This window comes from Galendromus occidentalis, unplaced genomic scaffold (assembly GCF_000255335.2).
Source record: "Galendromus occidentalis unplaced genomic scaffold, Mocc_1.1 scf7180000077451, whole genome shotgun sequence".
NCBI lineage: Eukaryota > Metazoa > Arthropoda > Arachnida > Mesostigmata > Phytoseiidae > Galendromus > Galendromus occidentalis.
In genome coordinates, this window is record NW_003805439.1 from 376,507 (window position 1) to 404,342 (window position 27,836).

The 27,836-nt window shown below is 52.0% G+C and overlaps 1 protein-coding gene across 1 annotated transcript; it reads right to left on the reverse strand.

The window, feature by feature from the left end:
- Window positions 1–3,309: 3,309 nt before the first annotated feature.
- LOC100908790 (ETS-like protein pointed) lies at window positions 3,310–18,051 on the reverse strand. Its single transcript, XM_029111590.1, is given in 9 exon segments — window positions 3,310–4,343; window positions 5,020–5,100; window positions 7,518–7,730; window positions 9,677–9,900; window positions 10,045–10,072; window positions 13,942–14,145; window positions 15,169–15,286; window positions 17,477–17,568; window positions 17,937–18,051. Coding segments are annotated over 9 exon segments (2,109 nt in total).
- Window positions 18,052–27,836: the final 9,785 nt, after the last annotated feature.

Genomic DNA, 27,836 nt, shown 5'->3' on the forward strand with positions numbered 1-27,836 from the left:
TGCGACGCCGACGCTTCGAGACACCCATAGTCCCATCGGACGAGATTGGTTCGTGTTCGCATGGCGGAGATGGCGGTCGCTCAGGTGGATCTTTCGGGCGCTTTGAATCAATTACACCGATATGTCGGAGCTCCAGGGGTTCTTTGCGCGGGTGGGTCCTAAGCCAGGTTGAAGCCGATGGGGGAGGGATATTAAATACTCCATGTGGGGCTAGCTCAAGCATGAGTTTGGATCCGAGGGAATATCTTCCATCTCCTCACCAGGCCGCTGATGGGAGGACACTTCGAATCATGTTCTTCTTCATGTAGACATCGAACGCGTAGTCGTCGTCATCGTGGGGACTGGGGACGCGGCATAAACAAAGCCATAGTATAGGCATCGACCGGGTCACTGATATTCTGACCTGCAAGGCCTCCGAAGCGGTGGCAACGATTTAGCAGGAAGGCGATGCAGGTCTTTCCGAATACACTCGAAGTAATCCCGAAAACGTCACGCCTGCTGCGTTCTATAGCCTATGCGTGAGAACGACACGCTCTTCTTCGGAAGAGACGCTTATCGACAGAGGGCGCCAACTCCAGGGGGCTTTGAATGGCAGCGTGACGGCGATGGAACTGTAGATCTTGAGATACAAATGTCTACGTGCAATGTCGGCACCTGGGCACCTTCTGGGGCCGGAGTGATAACCCGACTAAAATGGCTTCTCAGGGTCATATGACGAAGTTCATTCGAGCTGTCACCCGGTCCAAGTTGAAGACGTTTCGACGTCGAAATTCCTAGATAATTGCTCTAAAGGGTTGGGACTCTGCGGCTCGAGCTCGACGGAGACACAGCGTTCCGAGAAACTGCGTCCCCCAATATCTGAGGGGTCGGCATCCAATCCATGTAGCATCTGGCAACTGCTTCATCATCTGATTTCGGCTCTTAGCTCGAACGACTCAGATCGCCTGTTCATTCGGTTCGCCATTGTTTTCCGTTTTAATCAGAAGGTCGAGAAAAGACTCTCGGCTCCTACGCTACGAGGTCGCCCTACTCTGAGGGTCGTTTCTCAGCCGTTCTCATTGTTTCATGATTTCGTCGTTGAATTCGTCACAAAACCGGAGCTGTCAATTAGACGAACCTCGATAGAGTGCCGTCAGTATTTTTGCAGTCCCACGATGGGCATGAATGGTGGGAGCTTAAATGGGGGACAATCCGACGAGGGCAATCTGTAGATTTCCTGACGCTGAAGTTTTCATATCGATATGAGCGAGCGGAGGGCAATCTGTCGATTTTCTGGCGCGGAAGTCTTCATATTCATATCGACATGCGCGAGCGAATTCTCGATTTTACTAAATTTCATTACGATGACTCGCGAGGTATGAAGAGAAGCTTGATTGCGTCTTGAACTTTTTCGGCCGAGATTTGTCCTCATACGGCCAATGGGATTCTGGTGTAAGATCGGTAAAGGTAGAACTTAAGAGCAATGAATCATGATGCAATCGGCTTGTCGACTGGGGGATGAGAGCGTAGCCCTCGATTCATAAAATCGCCATCCGCTAGCAGATTTCCGCCCCTCGACTTTCAGACCCAGACGCCTACCAAAGAGATTCTCGCCTATGGCGAGTCTTCCAAGAGCAATTACGGAATTTGGTCCCCGATCAGACTACCTAATGCATACTGAATATGTACTGAATACATTCTTTGCCCTCTAGTGAGGGAGTACGGCCATGTCTTGGGCAGAGGATCAGGGGGATCTCCCCTTATCACTCTCCGTAAGCCTTAACGCGGCGAATTCATAAAACGGTCGACGCTCAACCGATATTTCTACTTGCCTTCGTCTCGGTTTCTCCACAGATAGATTCCGGTGGCATTCGACTCTGCGATCTCTTTCATGAGCTCAAGGCTCCTTCATCGGAGTCCTTGATCACCAGGTATCGCGGAGAGAAGATGCGGAGGATGTCACTTAATCTCGAGTGACTGAGTTTGTGACCAAGTCCGGAAAGATCAGCTCTGAGCGTACCGCGTCGGCGAAAGGCTGTCCACAATGTATTACGCCATATAATATCGGGAGCTCTACTTCTCATGCCCGTTTCCCCTGCCGAAGTGCTCTCAAGCACACCGGAACATTCGGAATCAGCAATTATTCCTCGCTCGCTTCGATTGCGTCCCAGGTCCCAGCCATCAATTGAGTTGATGAGGAGCCTTGCGACCTCCGGTGAATATTCTCGCTATAATCAAGCTCAAAGTAGTAAAATAACTACACCCTTCTGACTCCTGGCTGGCGTGAGGAGCTGCTTGAATATCATAAGCCCTTCCCACCCTCGAATTGGACAGGCAGGTACAGCGAAGGACAATCGGCCCCATGGATGAGTCATCTATGTAAGTGAAGAATACAGAATTTCGTACTTAAATGTAACTGGTCGTATTTATTACTGAGAACTATCTAAAGGGTTTTTGGTTATTTACTTGTTCATCAGGCTCTGCTTCACCATGGTATGTTTCGCTCTGTCATTCTTCCTGCTTCCCTATGAAATAAATATACTCGGTACGAAGTAATATATTACGTCATCTATGTACAGCACTTTAACAGCGGGACGGCACTCGAACCGGCCCGGGACGAGAACAGCATTCGTCGAAATTCTCATTGATCGTGCGCCTAGTTCCGAAACCTTGTTTTTCATAAACTAAGGCACTTTCTGTGGATTTGGGGCACGCAGAGGTGGAGAGCATTAGGTTCGGCCACACGAACGGTTTCCGCTGAACGGCTCCAAGCGTTGATGAAGTATAGCGGGTGAGAATAAGTGATGATGTATTTGTAGTTTTCGAGAGCAAGGCGACCCCGATGGTAGAGGACGCACCTTTGAGATCACAGCTATTGCATGAACCAGCGGGCTCCGAATACGATGCACTTCAGTACAGGGTTCATAGGATGATGACAGCCAGCCAGTCGGCCAGCCCGCCTTCCACAATATCTTCTCAGCTAAGGCGCGAGCCGCGACGTATGCAGGGGCTCCGAGGGGGAATTTTCGCGGCGTTTGCATAGGGTCGGGACCAGAACGAGTTCACGCAGGTTACCACGCGTGGACGTACCCTCATAGATGGAATCGTCCTCTTCCTCATCCTCCGTCGTTCTTCGCGACGTCTTCATTCTTCTCGGGAACTCATTCCTAGTTTCCTCTGAACACCTTCTGTGTGCTTGTGCTCTCAATGCGTGTCTTCTGTACCCTGCGTGACAGCTCCGGAGCTCATCTGAGAGACTTTCGCCGCGGAGGAGCGTTGTTCTCAATATGTTCACTGACTTCGTTCTGTGCTTTGATTGAATGCCATCTGCTAACACTGGCTAATCGAGAGGAGATTTTGATCTTCTTCCTTCTTCGATTCGGGTTTGAGGTCCACGGCGGCATGCAGCTCCTCTGGCGTGAAACCCAGAATGCTGTTGAGGTCACAGACGAAACGGTACACGTAACGTTTGCCCGAAGTCTTGTGAATGATGTTCTTGTCATAGTAGTACCGTAGTCCACGGGACAATTTCTCGTAGTTCATTTTTGGTTTGTTCTTGCGATGGCCCCATCGGCGCGCGACCTCATCGGGGTCGGTGAGTTTGAACTCCCAGCCGTCACCGGTCCACGAAATAAAGCTCTGGCAAGACTTGTCGGTGAGCAACTCGAGGAGAAACTGCCATAGCTGGATTGGCCCGCTACCGGCTAGAACCGACGCTTGGATAACTGGTCTCGAATCGCCATTGTAACTGGTCAAGGGGTACCGTTGCATGGGGTAAGGGGGATAGAAAGCGTCGACGGCGGAAGGTGCGTTGCTGTTGAGGAATCTCTGGTTGGGATTTTGAGGTGGACTGCTCTGTTGGGGCATGCACGTTGGCGTCCAGGCGTTCGGGGATGACGAATCCGCCCGGTTCTGTTGAAGCGCCTGGGGGCTGCCCTGGCCTGAGCTCTGAGGTGTCTGCTGGGAGCTCGGGACCTGCGGTACCGTCTGGAAGGGGGTCTCGTAGCTCGGGTCGAAGAAATTCGACAGCTGATTATTATTGTTGTTGTTGGTGCCGTTCGTGTTGTTGTTGGGAGTCAACAGGTTATTGTTGTTGATATTGGCTGAGGTCGACATCGAAATCGGATAGGGTTTTTGAGCATTAGAGAGATTCTTCTGAGTTGAATAAGTAGCGACATTTTTCACGTCCGTGTACGACGAGTTGTGATACGAGGTTGAGGGGTAGAACTCGGGCGACTGCTCGAAATAGTTGGGATAATACTGGCCAGGGTCTGGGCCGTAGTGTTGGTCGTCGAATGTCGAGCCGATTATGACTTCGGGGGAAGCGTCGGGAGCACTGGTCGCCATTCCCTCAGATATGTAACCTGTGGAAGAGGGATCGAGACGTCAGAACAACAATTCTCAGGAGCGGAAACGGTGCCTATCAGAAGTCTACGACGGGAGGCAAAACCTCATGCATTCGAAAAGAATTTATGCAGGAAGCCGTGGCGTCGCCGCCGCCCGAATTCGGGAGTTCTAATGGATATTCCTCAGAGACGCTGCAGCGGCGAGAATCAACAAATGGTCGCACAGAAAAAATCCGACTGCGTCTCAACAACGACCTAGACGGCGACGGGGACGACAACGAGAAGCGGAGAGAAGATGCCTCGGATTCCATCTGTTGTGCCTAGGGTATATCCTAAGGGACAGGTTGTTCAAGTGCCCGCTCTGATCCCCATCAGGTGTCGTCTTGGATGTACTGGACCGTCTATGCGTCCACTCATAGCCGGAGGAGCACAAGACACCGAGACAGACAAATAGGTTTCGACGATTATTCGAACGAGAACCGCTAGAGGGCGAGGGGTTCCGAAAGATAGTCTTTAACCGAATCACCAAGATGCAAGGCGAGCGTACGAGATCTCAGCAATCCATGTCAGCTCGGGAAGAGAGAGGACAGAGGATGACTGGGATAGGGAGCGGAGAACAACGTGTCCTCCATGCAGGCAACGTATCCTCCTATAAATCGACCCCTATGGGAACTATCGAGCGGGAACTACTCACCACAATCGGCCTTCTCGACCTTGATCTGCACGTCAGCAGGTAGACGGTATCCGTTAAGTCTGCTGGTGTCGAAAGGAGTTCCTGGAACCGACGAGAGCAACATCTTTTCAATCGTGGCTGGCTGGTTGCTATCAAGGTGCGCGACTTCTGCCCTAAGGCCGAGCAGAAGGAAGGGGGGGGGGTGGCGAGTAATCCTAGTGAGATGGTCGTCGCACTGAACACGCTCAGAACACGTCAATAGCTTCCAAGCTCGGCACACGTCAACAAGTCCCCAGCGGGATTGCTGGACCGGGCTCAGAGTGGGACTGGCCTGAGTAGGACCAGACAGGGCAGGTAGGCCGTTCGACAACAAAGTTCGAAAACGAAAAGTCTGTGTCTTCACTGCTCAGCCTGCCGAACTCAACTGAATGGAGGTGTAGAAGGCCTCCGACTACGTTCATTCAAGTCTCACGATTCGGCTCTCCGGAAGAGAAAGGGAGAACTGGGCGAGCTGTGCGCTCATTGGTCTACGCTTCGGTCCATGCCGGTTCAAGAAGACGGAGAACCAGACGAAACGACAGAACTGCGTATGTGCACCAATCCGACAGAACAAGAAAGAGGAGAGAAAGAAGAAGACGACCGAGAGAGAAAAGAGAGGCACTCAGCACAGGTGGTGCTATTGTCGTACAGGGTGGGAATCAACTAATCGAACTCGGCTTGCTGCTACGGCAACTCTAGCAGCAGCCGTCGTCGACATAGTCGTCTGAAGGGATGAGAAAGAAAGTTCAAGACACTCAGTCAGACGATCGCGGTGCGGCACCTGTCGATGGGAACACCGACCGAAAGCACCACCAGACGAGACGCCAGAGATGTGTACAATCCACATCCATTCACGGGTAATGTGTACAATGCCCCCTCCCACGCGGATCGTTTTCCTCAACTTGTCGAGATCGGGAGCTCATCGTCTCCGCTTGATGGAACCTTTCACATTGTATATCTACTATCTAAGCAACGGAGGGTCAGGGTTCCAGCTCGTCTTGTGCGCACAGGAAGCCTCTCGTCTCTACAGGCCGATATTTCCTCGCTGGAGGAACGAAGAGCGAGAAACTTCGAGATCTTCAGAAGGGCTTCTGCAAACTCGCCGCTTCTGTCGAGGAGGTAGGGACCCTGAAGATCTTCCGAGCGAAACTCGAGAGGGCCTGCAGGGAACGGTCTACAACTTCACGGGATTTTCTTTCCCGTGGAGCTAGGAACCGCGCATCCTTCAGAGCGTATTCCATCGCATTGTCGAATCAAAATCGAGCGAGTGAATCGAAAGCGAGCAGTACCGATTGGAAGGCGAGCAAGCGAGCGAGCGAGCGCACGCATGCATGCATCCACATGTTTGTCGAAACTTTCGCTGTTACTGGGGGAGGCATGACCCCTCTCTAGGTCAAGATCCGACATCCGGCCACACTTCCGCTCCCCGATAGAAGACGAGGTAGAACAGCCTCTACTACGGCTACTGCTACGAACCGCCGCATCAACAACTACCCTTTGGGGGGAGGAGGTGGTGGTGATGGTGGATAGCAGCACGATAGATCTATCGGCAATCTACTAGGCGGCAGCATCGGCAACATCGACGGCCGCCGCCGCCGCCGCAGTGGCAGCAGGCTACAACAGTCTGTAGTGCTTTTTATAGATGGCTCAACTGGCTGGCTGGCTAGCGGGCTGGCTCAACAACCCCACAGGAAGTCAGCTTCCGGCAGACCCCCGATGGATGGCACGATACAGAAAACGAAAAAGAAGTACAAGAAGAAGCAGCAGCGGCAGCAGCCACACTAGAAGTATTAGTACTTGTAGTACGACGACGACGACGACGCAGAAGGAGAAGAACCAGTATATATAGAAGAATATGCGCATGCATACCTAGCGCGAGAGCCGGTTCTCCTACTGCGAACACCACCCCATTCTGAGATGAATGGACCGGAAAAGTCCGTTACTAAACAACCTGGACTTGGTCAGACACGCTCGTTTGGTTCGACAACATGTGAAGATGGGAAGAGGAGCGCTAGACGGATCCCGTCTTCCCCCTGTTCGGCTCCGGGAGGATCGAGACGGACGGGATCCTCTGCTGTACACCTTCTTCGGATTTCGGGAGACATAGGAAAAAATTCAAATCTTCTCCGAGCGATTGACTCATGAGGTGGAGATCTCGGGACGGTCACTCGAGAGCGGAGGCGCCAGCGATGCCTCGGCGGACCGTCAACGATGGCGGCAGCTGCTCGCCGACAAACTGCGATTTCTTATCGATTGCTTGCCGTGGGAGAACTCGAATATATTCATTCGGAACGCGCTCTCGGCCAAGGCTTCATGGACGTTTTCTCCTCATGAGCCCCATTAAGCATAGAGATTCACTCATACGCAACAATTAAAATTGGGTAGGTACATTCGTGAAAGATTTTAAGGCTCGACTGGAATCGAGAAGAACAGCTCCGTGGAGATGGTCGTCATTAGGTTTGAACATCCGAAGAACTTACCTTCCGTAAGGTCTGCGCGTTGTTTCTTCATAGCTTGAATCGCACTTTCAGTTGAGTTGGTACTGTTGTTATTGGTATCGTTGCTGTTGTTGTTGTTGGTGTTCAGCGATGGATGGTGGAAGAAATGTTCGAACTCCGCAGCCGACGCCGAGGTCATCGTGAAAGCGGGAGCTAACGGATCGACCGGCGTTTCGGGGAGAGCTTTATCTGAATCTGGAAGGAAACAATGCGGCATTATAATTCCACGTCCTCGAGTGCGGCATGCATGGATGAGGCACGGAGACCGATTCTTCCGGAATTTTCAAGCGAAGGTAAAGTCTCCATCTATATTCTTCGATGTGCATGCTTTGACGTCATCTCGAGATCCATTCGACCCGTGATTTCACGTCGAGCCGCTCCGTTGCCAACAGGCATCGGTCACATTCACAGAAGAGAGGAAAAATACGTGAATCGTGGAGTAATCTTTGTCTGCGTGTCAGCTTTTGCTTGTTCAACTCGAATAGCTCATATATCTGCACAGGTGCGTAAGCAGTACTTAGCGTCGCCGACTGGCCCGATCGACTGAGGTGGAGGCCCTCTTGAAGGCTAGAAGAGCAACAACTCGCCACTAAGTCATAACCTATGGAGCGAAATCGTCTCAGCGAGCCTCTTTAGCCTTTAATGCACAACGTTCCGCTTTACAGAGATGCACAACCAGAAGAAAAGCGACTCCACAAGAGATAATCGACATCGATATCGCATGTCCGAGAAATATTAAGGGTATTCGCCGCTCTCTCATACCCGAAATCGCTTCGGATCGGCCATGCTTCGGACAAATTAGAGCTTGAAGAACGTCACGACGGATTTCGGACTCCTGAGCGTCGAGTGCGCCGCTGTCCTTGACGCTCAGAGTGAGTGTGCGACCCAGTTCGCCTCCTCATCTGGTGAGCTGATTGTGAACTGTGTACGGAACTACATTTTCATTCAACAGCACGATGACTATGATGTCGTCAGAGATCTCTCAGTCTCGTTCTCGAGTCGACGGTGTGCCAGGAGGATTTTACAGATTGACGAGACGTGTATTCCGCTTCCGACTCGTGAGCTCCGAGAAGGAGAGAAAAATGCGATGCCGCAATAGGCTAATGATGACGGCATAAGACATCGGCGGAGCTTCGCTAGCGACGATTATTGATTCCAAATCGAAGTGCTCCCTCAAAAGCGTCGAATTGGCAATCAGGAGTTGAGCCGGTCCAGCCGACCAACGACGGATGAACAGATAGAAAGACGGATGGACAGATAGAAAGACGGTTGAAAGGACACACTGACGGAGTTTTTTTTGAGTCGCGTCGCCAATTACGCTGTCTCCGTGCCGCCTCCGTGATTGTCAAGGTCTGACTCGTTCTGACTGAGAATAGCTTGATCTCTTCTTCTGCAATTTTTGAAGACACCCGAGCGGCAATGACTTGTCCGCGTATCGTCATATGATCCGCGCGCTCCGACGGGAGGAATAGAAAAGATTGGTTGCTACCACTTGTCAAAAGCGAACACCGACCGCCTATCAACATCTTCACGGTGGTGAATCAATTTGTCGACCACAGAAAGTGCCAGCTGATCGCGGCGACTGAAGATGCTGCATCGATTCGGGAGTCCCTCACCGGGTTATCTGGCTCAGTTATCCTTCGGACAAACGGACAGACGTGGAGAACAGCTCTGAATAGCTTCAAGCGAGGTATTGGCATTGTATCGACTCTTCCTTTTGAAATCGAACATCAGACGGTGGCGAATTAGTGCGCCAAGCTCCGTCGTTTCAGTCCTTTATTTTTTTTATTCTCGGACGAATGCCGAAGGGCATCTACAGAAAACGATGGGACATTTTTAAAGATTATCCTCGGGGGTTATCTCGGGAGCATCGGCAGAAGACCGACCCGCAGAGAGAGCAGAGAGGGGAAAATATTTTCCTGGGCTTGGAAATTCGATCCATGACACGGTCGAAAACATAGCATCGAGTATGATCGCATAACAAAACAACCACGACCACAACACGATGATGCCCACTACGGAGCTCATCGAGCACAAACCCGATTCATTCATTCACGGAACACGCGATCGAACCCTACAGACGCTGGGTTCAATTGTTGCGGTGCCCTCTTCGAGCTGTAACGTAAACAGCGTAAACGCACTCACGCACGCGTTCATTGAGAGCGAACGGGAACAAGATTTCGATATCTTTACGAATGCGATGTCTCGACGTTTATTCTGAACGATCTCCTCGTGACAACAATTCATTAACGTCGTAATCGTAGAGAACATCAGCGAGGAAATACGAGAATTCAGAAGATCTCTAGCTGACGTCACAGCCAAGGTTTTTAGCTCGATTTTCGAGGATGATAGATCCTGAGCTCTTCTACAAAATTTGAGCGAGGAATTTAAAGAGCTTGCTTTCCGAACCTGCGCGGAATTCGAGATGGCATCCACATGTGATCGAGCTGCTCGAATCGGGTCGGTGTAAGCCCAATTATGGATTACTTATTCCCGACCCAGCACTTACAGGTCGCCAGATGCGCGCGCGTTGGATTCTGATTCCGATTCACGACAAATCCAACGTCAAATTCACAGCGGCAAGAATATTCGAGGAGCGGCGATTTCGACGTATCCTCTTGAGCCGCGCGCGCTGCTCTCGGACGACATCAACCAGGAGATGGGCCTCTGAATCGTAGCCATCCTCGAGGACCACGTCTCGGAAGTTGGCGCCAACGGAATTGAGACGCTCTCGCCGCTCCGGAGTATGACGGGGCTCAAATCTTGCCCCTTCTGTTTTCTCTACTCTGAAGTGGTGGAATTTTCGTATAGGGCGCTTCGTCCGGGCCGAAAATGACTTGCTTAAGCGGAGGTGCTAGGATCCATCACGGACCCTCGGTACCTCAAAGGAAATGGATCATGCCCGAGGAGGAAGACAGAGCGACTCGGAGCAACAAGCGCGACTTTTTCCGATGCTCCCGCCGCGGGCAAACTTCTCGTTCCGCACTCGTAGGGAAACTTACTGCTCACGCTCGGTTGTAGATCCTCGTGGTCAGCGAGACCTTCAGAAAGAATCCCGTCGAACGATCTCATCAGATGCATGTCAACAGGTGTTGGAGCACTGTGTAGTCCGACTATAGTCATTATAGTAATCTCCGATCGGCACAACGAACTTTAGAGAATCCAGTTCGAGCTCAATCGATGAGCCGAAAATGTTTCAGTCGGGTTCGGTGTATCCTCCCGCGCACCAGGAACGTTCAGAATCCGCGGAACGGGCACCCACTTTCTGTTTTCGTCCCCCTCCGAGGCGATTAGAATGCTCACCGGTCAGGAACCGGCCGGCGGCAAAGCGAATCCAGGAGCGAACCAATTCTGACGGAAACACAGATCAACAAGTGTCGGGCGCCGGTGTCATGCCGGTGCGGAGAGAAATCCGCCTGCCTGACTGACTACTGAGAGGCTGGTGGGTTGACGGACCGACTGACAGTCGAGCGACTGGCCGAGTATGTCCGCGCGGCTTGGCAAGCTGATGGCGACTGACTGGACGCTTTGACACAAGCTGAGCGAACAGGCGGAGCGACCACTGCCGCTGCCAACATTACCGTCACTTACCACAGCACAGCTCACATCATCCACACCACTCTCGCAGAGCCGAGACAGAAGCTGGAAAGGGCTGCAGGGGAAAAATTGCGACACAAACATTCGCACACCCTCACTCGGCAGGACAGAAAGACACACGTTTGTTCACTTCGGCATCCGTGGAAAAAATTCTGTTTTTTTGAAATGCGCTCCGTCATCCTGAGTGTTTGCGGTCATTCATTAATCCGACGACAGATGATAATCCATCAATGACTTCGCTCGTTCCCAGAGCAGATGATTCGAGAAAGGTTTTCAACTAATCAATTATTCGAGATTTCAGTCAGAAGAATACAAAAAAAAAAACTGGAAGCGGTCCGAACCGGAATGGAGGACCTCGAATCATTTGGCGGAGACTTCTCACTTTCGATATCGCCTCCGGACTTCGGAAAATATATTCACGGTCCAAACCAGTGCTAGGATTCGAACCGGAACCACGATTAGCTCGTGAATCATTTTGGAGCACGCGGGAGATTTTTCGTCTCAAGAACTTTGAGGCTGCGATCGGTTTTAGGTCAAGAGCACTCTCGGAACCATCTGGTTGGATGACGCCAGCTCCGATTTTTCCCCGTCATCGGATACAAACAAACTCTACGACGAAGCTCGTGGGGATGGCTCCGTAAGTCTCGAGACATGGGCTCCCACAATTTTCACACCTTCTACGAAGCGCTTCTACGGAGCGTCGAGTCTAAATTAAAGACATGCCGATCATTGGGATGAGTTCCTCAGATTTCGAGTGAGCGAGCCGCGGGCTTGGTCTGGCCCGAGACCGATACCGCCGATTCTTGTCGCCATCTCCCGCCGCGCCAGACGTATCCGATGCTGGGTGATCGTTGTTCAGCTCGTTACATGCATGCAGTATGTTCGCGATTTTGGAGGAGGAGTGGCCGAGTTCGCGCCCTCGCCTGCCCACGAGAAATTCACGCTCTCAAGACACGATGATCAGGAACACATGCCCCTCCTGATGTGTAATGAATTCCGTGTGAGAAACAACACACAGAGTAAACGGGTTGGATGGTAAACAGAAAATTTCTCTGCTATCCGCTACTACACACTTCCGACGCCCCCACCGGCGCAGTACCGATCGAGCGAGCGATCGATCGATCGATGGTTCGGTCTGTCGATCGATCTTCGAACGAGCCGAAACTCAGCCTATCGGAAGGGGTTGGCCTTCGGAGCCGGTGTACCGAAAAAGCTTCAGCAGAAGCGGCGTTGGTAGCAGCAGTACGCTTTGAAAGAAGCGCACGGCAACGCATAATGCGGACGACGTTCGACAGAGGCGGCGGTGAGTAGTCATAATGGTGCTGGATAGCCGCAACTGGGGCACCACGCGCCACTCAGAGGCCCGGGTCGACTGAAAGAACGGCTTAGCTGCCAACAGACCAACCAACCAGAGAACAAATCAAGCGACCGACGGAGCTACCTTCTTGCTCCGCCAAGCGTCATTCTGCCCCGGCCACCTCGCCCAGGTTTGCCATGCCTTCCTACCTACCTGCCGGCTTGCCTGCGCGGCCGCCCACCCACCAGCATCCGAATAGACAAAGCAGTCGAGCAACCCACCAGCGGAGGGAATTATTTGGCAGGAGCCGAAGGCAGGGAGGGAGGGAGCGAAACTGGTAAACAGGACAAATGAACATGTCGAACAGATAGCGGACCTCATAGCCTGGCTCGAACGGTGACAACAACTCTGCTGAGTGCAGCGCACGGGAACCGCTGGGGCTGGTCGACCGGAACGTGAACCAGAATCGAACGAGCCGGCGATAGAACGCTGCACCAAGCAGTCTAGATCCAGTTGGCTTCCTGTCCTTTGTGTCACTTGTGGATCAGGTCACCAACCTCATTCCCCCGCCACTTTGTGGCATCAACCGCTTGTTCATAAACTGTCCCCTACCGCCGATGCGGATTCCTGTGCAAAAGCCACCTGATTGCTACTCACTCACTCAGTCAGAGAGAAAAAAACAGAAGGGGTACTACATACTACAGGATCGGTCAGAGTTCATAACCTCAGGTGGTTGCTCTCGTCGATAGCCTGAACCCGACCTCGGACCTCTGGCTGAATCTCCGGACCCTCCGGAGACTCGAGTCCTTAAGCGCCGACGCTGCTGCTGCTGCGGCGACAATAACGACGGCGACGATAATGGCGAGGAACGGAAGTCGCACTGTTACTTCAATCGTGCTGTTGGCTCGGTCCGTTCGTTTCGCTTCTTCGAGAAGACAACGACCGGATGTCGGAGACGGAGGTGTGACCGAAGAAAGTCCACTACTTTCTCTGAACTCACCGCGCGTTTCACCATGTCTGACGACGACGACGGCGGCGACGACGTTCTGCCTGTCTGCCTGACCGCCCGCCCGCTTGTCTTTCAGAAGGCCGGACGACTTTTCGCCTTGGACTTGTTGCACGCACCGTCGGCCCTGTTGTTCGGGGCTGCCGAGTACTGTTAGTGGCGAGGCACGCAGTCCCGCCGTCGTCGGAGAGCAACACAATTAGCGGAAGTACCGAAATTCACTGAAAATTCCTATTGCTGCTCCGTGAAGGTTCGCTCGATTGTTCGTTGTTCGTTTGCTAGTTCGTCGTTCTACTGCTTTTTCGTCCGCCCCTAGAACGAGTGCTCGCGCGCATGCTGAACCGCCATGCAGAATCTTGCTCGGCGACCGATTTTCTCATTCACCAACTCGTTTCATGCACTCGGCTTACTTTTCACGCTTTTCTAGTCCCAGATCAGCTCCATCGGAGACAGGCTCAGACAGGAAGCTCCGGAGATGAGCACAAGTACGTCGCAACACAACTCACCTTTCTGCATGATGTCAAGATGCTCCCAGAGGATATCGCCCGAGTAGGGCGGGGTTCTCGCAAGGAAAGCCTCTTTGCCCATTGCACACATCTCGCGACCGTCCAACGTACCGAATAGGCCAGGATCCACCCCTTCAAGGCTGAACTCCTTGATGGTCCATGCCAGCCAATGGCGGACGTCCTGAGAGGACCACTGGCGTGGATCTGCAAAACATCACGTTTCAGATTTTCCTTCCTCCGAGCCCTGCAGCACATGGTTGGGCTCCACCGTGGCGCTCCGTTCTAGAAGATCTCCACTCGACCAAGCCTTGATCAGACATAGCCGATCGTGAACAAGAGTCACGGAGACCCAAACGAATCAGTGGAAAACAAAAGCGTATCATTCCTTCCCTCGGCGGCCGTCCAAGTGACCAAACGATCGATGTGTCACTCAGGCGGAGTTCGCGCATGATCCAGACCGATCCCTGACGCCGAGAGAAGAGCTTGGCGAGCACGGATCGTGTCAAGCGATAATTCAACTCGATTTCATCCGTTCGTTCTACGAAAAACATCGTGCATCTGCTTCGCCGTACAGCTCGCCTATCTCTCCCCAGTTTCGTGGTAATCGGCGTCGTCTTCATTTTCATCTCGTTGTTCCTCTAGTTTGTTATATAAAGCCGCGTTTCCGGGACTGTCCGAACTTCCGGTGAGAGAGGTGCACGAGCCAAGCTCTCAAATTGGTTAAGGTAAAACCACTGCTCCTCACTCCAACTCTCTCTTTGATACTCTCACGCTCTCTCTCTCGCCTTCTCATGGGCTCAGGAGAGGCTCCGACGGTAGCCGTCGAGATAACTGTGCACTACCGCCATAAGCTATCTGATACGCTCTTCATCTGACTCTCCGAAATTTTCCGCAACATGCCTCGAAACGTTTTGACCATTTGATTCGAAATGAGCTCTCCGTGATGCCATCGTCCCTCGAAGCGAGCCGTTCTCGACTGTTCAACAGCCATAAAAATCCACAGGGCCACGCAAAACTGAGTTCGTCGTGCTCAGTCAGAACTCGCTACCGCTACGATTTAGCTCCGATGGCCACCGGGACGCTCACTCAGCCGCCCCGGGACCGTGAGCAGCGCATTCGTGCCGGAACGAAATACGTCCCCCGGAGAGGGGTTGGAGAAACTCGGAGACGCCACGAGGAAACTCGGAGAGGCCTCGAAAATACAGGAGACAAATGACATTCATTCACCTTTTGGAGTGTTACTCGCTTCCTGAACTTTCTCCCAGGATGCAAACGATGCTCGCAAGGCTTGCGCCATCTTCTGATTGGTGCCAGGTGTGAGCGGTGGGACCTGACTCGGGAGATCTGCGGAAGAGAAAAGAAGCACCGATCGTTATAATCAACGTTGTCATCGACTTCAGTCCATCAGTTTTCGTTTCCGAACGTTCCGAGCATTGCCCATTCTCGGGCGTAATCGTTTTCGCCGCGTCACCCATCCATGAGTCAAAGTGCATATATTGCCCAGCGCATGATCCGAAACGACGTCGCATAACGCCGAGAATTCGTCGGCGAGTTGAAGTCGATATTTCTGGACTTAGAAATGTCAGCCTTGGCTTTGGTTGTTAGTCGAGCGGGCGATAGTCGCTTGCTTGGTCGGCTTATACATACATACATACAAGAAGCGAAAGGAAAACTTTCGACAAGAGAAAAACAATCGAGCGAAGAAAAGATGTAAATGGTTATCCAGCCATTGGCTCGGAATCGTCGAATCCGATGATTTACGCAAACACGAGGAAAGTCTGCTCGGATTCCCCAGAAGAATAAACTCAATAGGCTCTCGTTCCATTTCATTCCGTTCCAACTTTGTCCTTCGTTGTTTCGGAAGGGGGATGCTCCACGCAACCAAGATCCACAAAACTTGCAAAAAGTATCAAACTTAAGCGATCGGAGGGCTCGCTTTACTCTAGCCTGCGTCGAGAAGGAACTCCATATATTCGATTACCGCGTCCTCGACACCCTCGTTCCCTTTTTGAGTCACCTCATCCGGGAGACTCCGTCCAGCAGCGACGACGGACAGGATCATCTCGTTTTCGCAGACTAAGCAGGAGCTTCTCACAGCTCGTCGCCCTTTCGGCCGTGGATCGAGGTCCCGAACTCGTTCAATCCATGGGGATCGAGGATTCTGTATCCTTCAACTCGTTCGACGAAGAGTCCAGGGCGGCGGGTAAACTAGTTTTCTCGACATCAGAATCGAAGGAGAAGAACAGGGATCCTTTATATTCATCTCGCTGTTGATGCTGATGCCTCCTTCACCAACGATACCGGTTGCAAAGCATTCCCACTAAAAGAGCTCGCTCATTTCAACATCTGGAGTTTCGATTCAGAGCTCTTTCTCAAGGCCAACGCTGAGGCCTCGTAAGGAAGCGCATTGAAGAGCCTATCGAGGATCTTGAGAATAAAATCCACACAAACTCTACCCAGTCCCTACGAGGACTAATTGACGAACGGGTACGTGAATGGCTCAGGGACGGTTTAAATTACGTTCACCGCTTGTACGGAACAGCCGGTGTCTCGATTTAGCTTACATGCTGACGGAAATTTATCAGATCTACGCGCTGCTCATCATGCAGGCTGATGCTGGTGAAAAGCCCTCATGGCGTATTTTCTCGTACGGACTATGGAAGCTCATTCATATCAGCCTGCGTTTCCATTCCTCCCAACGATACGAGAACGAGAGCTATATGGAAGCTCCACATGTTTCCCCTTTTCCAGCCCGGTCCGCAGATTGCCGCCTTGTTTCCGATGTCGGAGCGCTTCTACATCGCTCTCGTGCCAGACTTTTTCGGACATTGGAGGGAGTCGAGGCGAGTGCCGGACATTACGGTTCGACCCAGCGAATGAGCTACCGGGATAACTCCGATTCGTATCGAGGGACTAGAGTTCCGCATTCATAATCCCGCTCGGGATCGCCGAGCATCCGTCGTCTCAGAAAACGAGAGCCTTATCGCTCGCCGCTGCAATGCACCTGTGCGCTGTAAGCCATGAGGTAGAGTCAGTTCACTGCCGAGCAAGGAAGCTCACAGCACTGGGCTTTTGAGGACTCTTTCAATTCAGAACTTGAAGCTCCGTCGTGATACAATTTCTTATGCCATGATTCTTCTGGGCTTTCCTAGCGCTAATTCGGCAAAATGGAGCCAGCCATTGCAACTAGACGCGAACGAAAGCGAAGCAGTCCTTATCGTCCGATGGAATTACCCATTGGCTTCCCCAGAAGTGGAGAAAACTTTCGGTGTAAACTACGTCGGAAAAAAACTGTTCTGGGACTTTTTTTTCTGATGCGGCAGCGGGGTGAGATGTATCCGATAAATCGTCACAGCGATTCCAGGGAGAAAATTCCTAATTTTTCCAAGTCTCGTACGCCAAAAGTGATGTATCTTATCCATTGACAAGTTCCGATTTTGTTCCACCACGGAAAAGAGCGGAAAATTTATGACCTGGCCAGATCGTACCCGTCATCCGCCGAAAATTGTGGACATTATATAATTTCTGTAGGTGGACTTCGAATCACCTGCCGGCTGGCTTATCGCTGTCAGAGGCCGTTCGCATTTCTTTCGAGAGAATAAGGGAGAAGCGACGACGGGGAACACACTCGGTGCAAAAGACAAAGTAAGTGGGAAGATATCGCGTGGAGTTTCTTCTTATTCTGTGGTTGATCGCAGTCGGCCTGTCACTCGATCGCCCGCATACTTCGATGGATATGAGCCGCACACTTGATGAAAATCAAGAGTCGACTTTGACAGATTGCCTGGCTGGCCACCAAGAGAAAAAAAATTATTGAAGACATCGGAGCTGACTTCGGAGCGGTTTGTCCGTGATTAAGATCGAATTTGTCTCGCTGTCGTCGCTTGGTGACAACAAGACTCTGATGATATTCGTCGGCGATCTGTTGATGTCAAGTTTCAAGTGGGAGTCGTTGCGTGAAAGAGAAAAAAATATGAATGCTCGCTCGGACAGACCTGAAACGTGTGCGGTCTCTGGCGCGGCCGCTGCAACCACGAGATTCGATGGATGATCCGCGGCTGCTGCTGTCAGAGCTACTGGAGGCATCAAGAACGGCAGCGGCCGCGTCATGACGTCGCTGAGAAGACTTCGTCGACCTTGAGACGATGTCTTCGATCGAGAATCAGGCCCTCTGCCCACTACAGGTGTACGCTTGAGTTCCGTCTCGTTTATTATCTCTAATGGTGTTTTGACGCGCGTCAGAGGTTTGCAGATTTGTAGGAAATTCAGATTCGAGTCTACCGTGTTTTGTTTTTCTCTCGGGGCAAAGCCTCCGCAATAGCTGCGGTTGTCGACATCGTCACCGTCGTCGGTTCACTCGAGCAATTCATTCGAGTTAGAACAACAACAGCGGGAAGCATCACAAGGGGCAAGCACGGACAGGCGAAGCACTACGGGATTCTCGAACGAACTTTTTTTTGAAGAAAAAAAAAGTCAGAAGATCAATCGTGGGGTCGTCTTGGAAGAGAAAGCTGGCCGATTTTTCAGGAATTTCTGCTTTATCAGTTCTTTTTTTTAAGTCACGACGTGATCCTTGTTGATGAGATTCAGGAGAAGCGCACGAACATATTTCAGGCGCTCGAATGAATTCTAAGTCCAATGGACATTTTTCAAGGGAACAGAATTCGTTGGTTTTTTCCGTCGTTTCTAATTCTGTCGATGGTCTTCATCGGTTCCAGCATTTTCGGTAACGAGCAAACGACTCAAGGCGTCGCCGAGCTCAGTATTCGGTGGTTTTTGTTTTCCAAACTAAGCAGAACAGACACAAATCTATTTAGTTTTCTCTCAATATCACGCAAGGACATCGTCGCAAAAGCCATAAGGAAAGAAAGCTGGCTCGTTCGTTCGTTCGACCATCCGCTCGCGCCCTCGCAAGTTCTCCAGCAGTTCTTTCCGTCTGCTAGCGGGGTCGCCTTGAAAAATATGGTGATTGAACTATGAACTCTCATATGATCGCATACTGCCGAGTCGCCACTCTTGGCGATGTTCTCACTCTGGAGAATCCATGCATCTGACCGACGCATCGGCGAAAGGCGATGAAGAGGGAGGTCGACGAGGCGCGAAGCAATGAAGTCAGAGATAAGACTTTTTTTTATAAAGAAAAGCTGCCCGGTCGGCGAAAACGTTGCTCCTTTTACTTGTTGCGCGTCTTGATACATTGGCTCATCCCGGACAGAAAAACCGGGAAGCGTCGTTTCAAGGTCGATCGGATAGCGGAACAGCGATTCAATTATTGTACGACAACAATAATTAGATTATTATATGCAGCTCAATACGTTGGATAACTCTATCCGAAGAGAACGTCTCGAGTCCTAGCTCGCTCATCGGATTAGTGCGTAAGTTCGGGTGACGAATCCGAATGTCTATCGCGAACTCGCATGCTCTTGGACTGCTGCGGACGAGAAACACTTTTCTGGTCGGGCGATTTCATGGCGAAGAAGGGTTGGGTATTCCGATAGAAACCGAAGAGTTCCGCGTACAGATGAGGGCGTTTTTTATTTTCCCGAAGAGTCGCTGATAATGTTACGGAGTAATCTCGTCGGTGATAATCATCATCATGATCTCGATCATTTCATTGATTGACGTATGAGGCCATAATGATGATGATGATTGACGTAAAAAAGAAAATAAAATCGACAGCGTCTCTTCGGAAATGTCCATCGGCGAAGCGGCACGACGTCACGTCGGAGTCGCTTGAGTACCTACGACTTACTTAGCACCGAAACAAACGGATTTAGTAATCAGTTTAAAATCGGAGCCCTCCGTTGCTAAAATTCGACTAGAGCCAGACCCCGTTCTGTCGGGTTCCATGGACGTGATTCGTTCGTTGTCATTCCATCTATTCATTCTATCACTCATTCATACACTAGCGGGGTGCTTCATCTCATTTCTCTCTGATTCGGCAGAATGGTCGGCGGCTACGTTATGTGGGACGGAGACCTTCGTGACAACATCAAGCGCCAGTCCAGAGAGGAGTCCGTCGCGCCACACCGTGGTCAAGTCACCCAGGGAATGAAAAACTAACCAATCCACCAACACACGGTGGCTGTTGTTGTTGCTGGCAAAATCGGTAACGTCAGCGGGATCGGTGGACAGCCCAGCGGCGGTTGTTCAGACAATACGCCGGAAACGCATAGAAATCCGGACTGCAATGTTGGGGACCCCTTTTAAGAGACGATTTCAACGAGGCTCATTTTATCCGTCACTCTCTCATACATTCACCGTGTCGCCAGTCAGTCAGTCTCTCTCTCGCTCGCTCGTTCTTTTGGGTGAGCCCTATGCGGAATGACGCTACAGATGGTCGCGATTTCCACCGCCGCTACCAGCTGATAAGCTCCGACGAGATGCTAGGTATGCCATGTGCAGTCGCCTTTTCATTCAGGCTTTTCGACAACTGCTCACCAGACCGGACTAGCGATGGGGCGAGGAAGGGATGGAGGGACAGAGTGAGTGAGCGGGCGGGCGGGCTTGGCAACAGGTGAGCCGACGGCAGCCGGTCAGGAGAGCACGAGCCGAACACATTGTGAGCTGACTTGACAAGGGACATTGGAGGTCAAGCGTGTCCCAATGACTCAGTGCGGTGTATTTTCCAATTACCCCATGCCATCCAGATAACGGCCGATTCTGGGGCAAGGTGGCCGCCTCCGCTCCGATGAGAGATCGCCCAAGAGCACGAAATTTCGACTGCCGCCAGTGACCATGTCGATGAGGATCCGGAATTCAACATTGAAATTATCTCAATTCGCTCCCTTTCCCTTGAATTTGATTCGTCCGTTTTCAATGACGGATAAGAACGCCGCAAGTCACGGGAGCATTGTTTCAGCAGGCTGCTATGGATCGGGGTCCGCGAACCTCCGCGCTAAGCACGATACGAATGAGAGAGTTCTCTCTTGGAAACCGATCTCTAAATGGCACTGTGCCTGAATCTTTCCGTGACCCGCAACGGTCCGTGATCGGCGACGGCATTGGAGCTGATTGTGACGTTGTGACGGGCGCGATGACGTCGGTGCCGACTGCGGTCGGTGCCTTGGAAAAGTTGTGTGAGCTAGGAAAACAACATGCTCACACCCATGACTTATTACCGCTGCGCCTTCCCTGTCTCGACCAGATTGACGTGGATGAGATTTCCGAGGGTTTTCGAATCTGAGCCTCGCCGTCGTCAACCTGCTCCTTCGTGTTGAGCAGATCCGACGTCCGTCGATTATTGACCCGACATCAACCTCAGATGGAGTGGGGGAGCGGTGTCCTTGATCGGCTGCTCACGGATTCGGGTGTTTACCCGCGATGGACCCCGCACATCTTTCGAGTGCGAGTTTTTGATACTTAGTTAGCGTCACCTATTGCCTGACCAATCACGCCGGCTCAATCGAGCGCTGAGGAAAGCCTAATGACGAGCTCGAAGCTCCAGATGCGATCTCTGCTGAACACGACGAATAGCACGAATGCAGGAGATAATTCGACGCGAAACCATGTCGAGCGCGGCAGGCGTATGAACTCTCGTCGTCGAGTCAGTGAGTGGCGGAAAAACTCACTGTGGATTTCGCTCTCGTGTGAATCACGCGGAACGCGAAACAAAGTGATCGAATGATGTTTTCGAATGAAGTTCTCGATAGACATTTATTCGGAACTTCGTAATACGCTTGCGTCGACGTCCCGTGAGTTTCGCACGGATGAACCTCGGAAGTGAGGTTCTCAGAAATCCCCCGCTAAAAATCCTGAATAATACAGAAAAATACGAAACACGCATCGGTCAAAGTATCTGACTCGAGTCGCACGATGCGGATACCTCGGGAGAATCCACGACAAACTGCTGATATCGATGTCGATTAATTAATAATAATAATAATGAATGGGGCAGGAGCACAACTTCTGCGCTTCAACAATGAGCCCGATCGCCCGCAATTCGGTTGCTGCTCGGCCGGCGCTGGAGAAAGAGGAGGCGGTGGTGGCAGTGAGTCTTCATCGCATCAAATTTCTCCCGGTTTTTCTCTCGGTCGGCAGAAGTGTCGCATGCCGTGAGCTGCCGTTGAAGAGGCACCGGATGTCGACGAAGCTGTTGAGGTGTAGGCAGGCAGGCAAGCAGGCCGAGCGACCGACCGACCGACCGACTGGGAGGGAGGGAGGCAGGCAGGCAAGTCTAGCCATTCAGCCAGCACAGATGGAGAGAGCCAAGCAGTCAGCCCGTGGTCGTCGTAGTAGTAGTAGTCTGTCCGTATGTCCGTCTCTTGGCAGTACCGGAAACCGTGAATTAAGCCCCACCACCGCCGCCGCCGACTACCGCAGCGGCCGCGGTACCATCAACCGCTAGGACCGCGACGAGCAGAGCGACGCCACACAGAAGGGGTTATGTCACGGCTCGCTTGAAAGTAGCGGTGTTTTGCATCTGAATGCTGGCAGCCCATTATCCGTCCCCTCTTGGAATTTCAGGCTCATAAGAGTTGGAAGGAGATGAGTTTTCACCTACAATGTCAGTTTTGAGCTCAGAAGTCCATGCGTTCCGTCGATCCAGATTTTTCATTCATCGGTGCCGGTTCCACCCCCGGTCCGGGGTTAGTGTATTCCCATTGTCGATATTACAGTCTCTTCTAATTAGGCATCCGGGCAGACGACGTGCCGGCAACCGCGATCGTGTCCCGACCAGCTCGAGAGGGATCCGAAGCACACACCCGAGCGCTCGAGAAGAAGAAATCCTCCGGAATCGAGTGATATTATCGCTTGAATATCGCGCGATAACCCTCTGGCGCGAACGAGGGTTCTGCAGATCAATAATCATTGATCTGTAGAACACGGATTCCATCGTTCAGGAGACTCACGGAGGAACCGTCGAGAAACGCTGCGGAAAGACAAGGACATTCAAGCTCTCCCAGTGTTTCTAGCGGTCGATCATTCGGATGCACGGTCGATTCAAGTAGTCGTTTGAGAATATTACGGCTAATGGACGCCTGAGGCCTGATCCGATGGAGCGGCGATCTCTTCAGGCACTTGTGCCTCGAATACACGCCGTGTCGGTCGAAGAAACAGAAACATCAACTACTGAACATGCTACCGAAATTTCGGTTCCCAGGACCGGTCGTTGTCGAATTCGCTTTCTTGTTTGGACCCTATACGAGAAGAGGCACCTGCTCGAACTTCGACGGTCAGAATCTGGCTGATGGAAGAACGCAATTGAGACGATGGGGATGATGATGATGATGATGATGACGCCGACGACGTGAATACAGTCCTCAAGTCAACTCGTCGGGTGTCTGTGATCGCAGGCGAGCGAGAGCAAGCGGGAAGGCGCCCACTGAAAGATCGCCGGACTAGCTCTTCACAAAGAGTCCCGTTGCTTCTTCAGCTGCCCGATCAAACACAAGGCGAAGCGATTGAAGCCGAAGAACGGCGCACCCTCAATCTTCGACCCAATCATCAAGTAGCTCCTCTTTCTCAAATACACTAGCAAAAGCTCCCTAGCGCACGTATCACTTATGCGGTCGACGCCGCCTGCACCTCCAGACGACGCGACGGTTCCCTCGACTTCTCGTTCCCGCATCTCTGCTCAGTCCTTTCGCCCAATCGAATTCGATATGCCCCGAGGCTCGTATTCCCCTTAAGGAGTTCAGGACTCACTCAGCACCCTTTGAAGAGCCCGAAATCTCAAAATCGCTCAGACGGTCCTCACGAGGTTGGCGAAATCCGTGGAAACTGATCTTACGTCCGGATCTGGGAAGCGCGGACATTTGCTACGAATGATCTTTCCCGATGAAACCGTTGTTTATCGTCTTATGGGGTGGTGCATCGGTGGTAAGCGGGCGAACACGCGGTTGGGCGGTCGGTCGCTTGGTTTGCCTGCCAAGCAAGCCGCTCGGTTTGTTATCTCTACGGGGAAACGGGCGAATGTTGCCATTTTCTGGTTCATCTCGTTCTTTGCGTGGCGTGACGTCGACTTGTTCCTATTTGAACAAAGCCCCGCCTTCGCTTCCGGTGGCAAACGCCGGGTCGACTGCGGCCAGAATTCGCTGTGATAGCAGAAGATCTTCCCGTCGGTCGTCGCTTCGGCCGATACGAGTTCCGTTCAACGTTAGTGTTTTTCAAGCATATTTGCCTTTCTCCAAAGGTTGCGCTCCTTGTTGGATAACCCAGAGAGAATATCCACATTCGACCCATGCCCGGTCGTATACGTCGGCTGGTCAGTGATCTATACATCGTTCTCGAATAAGGAATCGTATGTCTTCATGCGGTAGTCGCTATTTTCGCAGTAGCTGAAGAACTTGTAGTAGAGGTCTTCTTCTTCTTTGTCGTCGTCGTCGTTGTCGCCGCCGCCGCCGCCGCCATCGTAGTAGTAGTAGTAGTGAGAAGAAGAAGAAAGAAGAATTCTTCTCATTCTGGGGACTTTCATTCATAGCCAGAGCCGCTACTACGACGAGACACGATGCGACTAGACGAGTAGTGCCGAGCCAGAAGAAACTCGTGGATTCCTCCGAGATCCGCGATGTCTCGTTCATTTGTAATGTGATAGTACGCTGTCAGTAGTTGAGAGCCACCGACTCTTGCATGAATTGCAGAAAAAAATCTCTCAATGGATCATGTGTCCGACTCTTCACCCATCGATCGGAGCGCTCTTTGAGCCGTTTCTGACACGAGTTAGAGCGGACTTCTCGTATGTCAGCGGAATGCGACGATCGTCGATGCCCTGTGCCCGATCTCGGAGCCCGGATCGAATTGGCTCCACAAATAAACCGATTCGAAACCAAACAAATTAGATTCGCTGAAAAAGACGCGACTCTCGAAGAGATCGGCCGGCGTTCGTGGAGCAGTTTATTTTACATCGATCGATCGCGTCCGACCGAGTTGAAGATCTCGGTCTACATCCAAGCAATCCGGAGCTCCATTCGATTTCATTGGAGCTTCCATACGAACGCTCGTGCGCAAGCTTTCCGTTTTAGGGGATGGAATCCATCTTCCCGGTCTTGTGTCGAGTCTCGAGACGATCGCCCGAAACGAGAGCGAAAGCTTGAATGAAGGGATCGCTTGAATGGATGACAGCAGTCGGTACTAGCCGCAGGGCCTCAGGTTGGTTGGGCCTTTCGTAGTTGATAATACGAGAGGGAGCACATGGGCCAGAAGGTGCAGACACCGTGGGAACGAAGAGCGGGGTCACGGCTAGCCTGGACACAGACTGCTTGATGCCTGCCCACCAGCCTGCCACTATGCCTGGCAGAAAGTTTGCTGAACGGCCGGCAGGCCTGTCTGCATGGGAATCCACCTGACCGCGAGTAGTGACCGCTACTCTGCTCCATATCCACCAGCCGACCCCCGTCGTCTAACACTACGGTGATCGGAGTGCAGCTGAACCGCGGCTCAGACACCGACCTTCAAAGTTTCGGCGAAGGATCTCTTCATTCGCTCAGGAAACCGACTAGAACAATAGAATCGAGCTGAAATTCCGATTCTTCGTATCCCGATTAGAATGATTTCGTCTCATCTCCCGACCGATATTCCGTCAATTTCCCATGAGTTCTCCCGTTCGGTGCCGGAGCCGCTCGTGGGACCTCGCACCTCGCTGTGCACTCGATCGGCGGGAAGCTCGAACGTCGGAATCAGGTGCCCGCGAGACTCTTTTCCCTCCAGACCAGGACCCGTTCCGGGAACGGGGCGCGTATGGGCGGACCACCCAATCGCGCGACTTCGGGAATCGGTGCTTTGGATGATGTTGCTCGAGAATGATTGAAGGACGAAAGTTCGGAAACTCAGAACAGCAAACAAGAACGATCCGCCTGGAAAAAGGTTTTCCTTCATCTGGAACAGAGGAATCCTTCCGAGGAGGGCATGTGGACAACATCCGGAATGCGTTTTCCATGCGGAGGCTTGCCTTTCACCCCTTGATCACCAAAGGAGTCTCCTTCTTCTTCTCCACTCAGGAAGTTGTCGGCTTCGAAACAAAGCTATTTTCAACCTGTCTCCTCGTTCCAAGCCGTATCTCCTCTTTTTTTCGAAGCGTTTAGTTCGTTTAGAGCAGGAGCATTTCAAGAAAAAAAACCATTCCACAGCCAACGAGTTAAACACAGCGGAAATACCGAGGCCCCGAACTTCCGGAAATTCTCGTCCCATGACAAGCTGATTTGGGTCAGAAGCTGGATACACCTCCGACCAACGAGGAGACGATTGGGTGACTCGTGTGTATGATGGACAGAAAAACGCCGAGAAGAAAGGCAACGATCCGAAAGCGCGCAATACATTCACCTCTTCCGGAGACAGATCATCGAAGCCAATGGCCCCTGTAAGCTCGCCCCGTCGACGTCGTCGTCGGATTGTGGGAGGAAATCTCGATTTCGAACTCGAGGCTCTCCGTCGGTCCAACTGAAGCCTCCCATGGAGATCAACGAGGCAGATACGGATCCTCTGGGCTAACGGTCGGTCACTCGATGACCTTGACAGCTGTTAGACCTCAGATCCAGCCATGAGAACTCGATCGGTTCGCCGATCGCCCCACGAGTGCTCTGTCCTCTATCGGGGTCGGTCCGCTGAGGAATTCATTCAAAATGCCCGAATCTCGATCGGCGACCACGATCGTCGAAGGCTCGAATTGCCCCTTCGTCGCATCCATTCGGGGCTTCCAGTATGTCTTTCCGGAACCCGGAATGTACTCGACCATCGATTAACCGGAACGAGGAAGACATAAACGCGGACATGCATTGGATATTCAGCGCGGACCAGTGGACGACTGGTCGATCCATCGATCGATCGATCATTCGGTTGCCCTGGGATCGATAATTGAGGTCGTTCGATTCAGCCAACCACAATATTTGCAAACTGGTCTCGACGAGTGTCAGCGGAGCGTCGCATAATGTATCATGCGCGAGAGTCGCCCGTCATGCTACTTCTCGATGAATTCATCTTTTTGGGATTGGGGGCGCACCTCGCTGATTTTCCGAGCTCATCGGATAGCCTCCCGGCAGTATCTCGGTCCACCTTTCAACAGAACGGATCGCCGAGTGCTAGAGCGCGTTGCTTTTCAGACGATTCTAGCCAAGATACGACACTCGAACGCCGTGAGATAGCTGTGTACATAGGTACTCCCAGCCCGGCCGCTTTACGCGATGGCCACTCGGAGTAAGGGCCTCAGACTCTACGAATCCGAATCCTGAGATCGAAATCATTGGGACGAACATGTAGAGCGAGAGACTGCTCCGAGCGACCTGTTAGCAACGCTTTTTCGGTCATCAGGCTATAGCGCGACTTGATGGAATCGTTACCTCAGCCGGAGCCCTGGCATTTGAACTCTTTCGAGCCAGAGCATCGGTCCGTACCGAGTAATCTTGGATTCTCTTCTCGTTTCAGTACCTACCAGAAGATCCTCTTGATCTTCGTGGTCTCGGTGGCCCCGTGCCCGATCGTGTGTCTCGTCGCATCCGTGCTCCAACTCCAAGTGTGGGCTAAACCATGTATGTCCGAGAGAGCACGCCTGTTTATTCGGAGAGCAACAAAATTCAGCAGAACGACCTTCAAATCTCGCCGTCTAAATGTTTACGCGAGCTCGGTCGTCGTCGTCGTTTCGAAAGTAGGATATCTGAAGCCATAATTTTGAATTGTATCGCCCAGGCAAGACTGAAAAACCCGAGCGCCCGAATGCCCACCGGCACAAGTAAACTCCGGTCAGCGCGTACACGAGCACGCACGCCCGCACGCATTTGTGCAGGATAGGTAGAAGATCAGCGAAAGCCTGGGAGAGAGAAGGGGTGGTGAAGGAGGTTCCGTGTGTCAGTGTGCGTGAATTAAGCTCGTCATTCATCAAATCATAGAGAGAACGGTGCCCGAACGACTAAAAAAGTCTATCCAACTTTCAGCTCGGACTTCCCCGTGCAGCACCAGAAAGG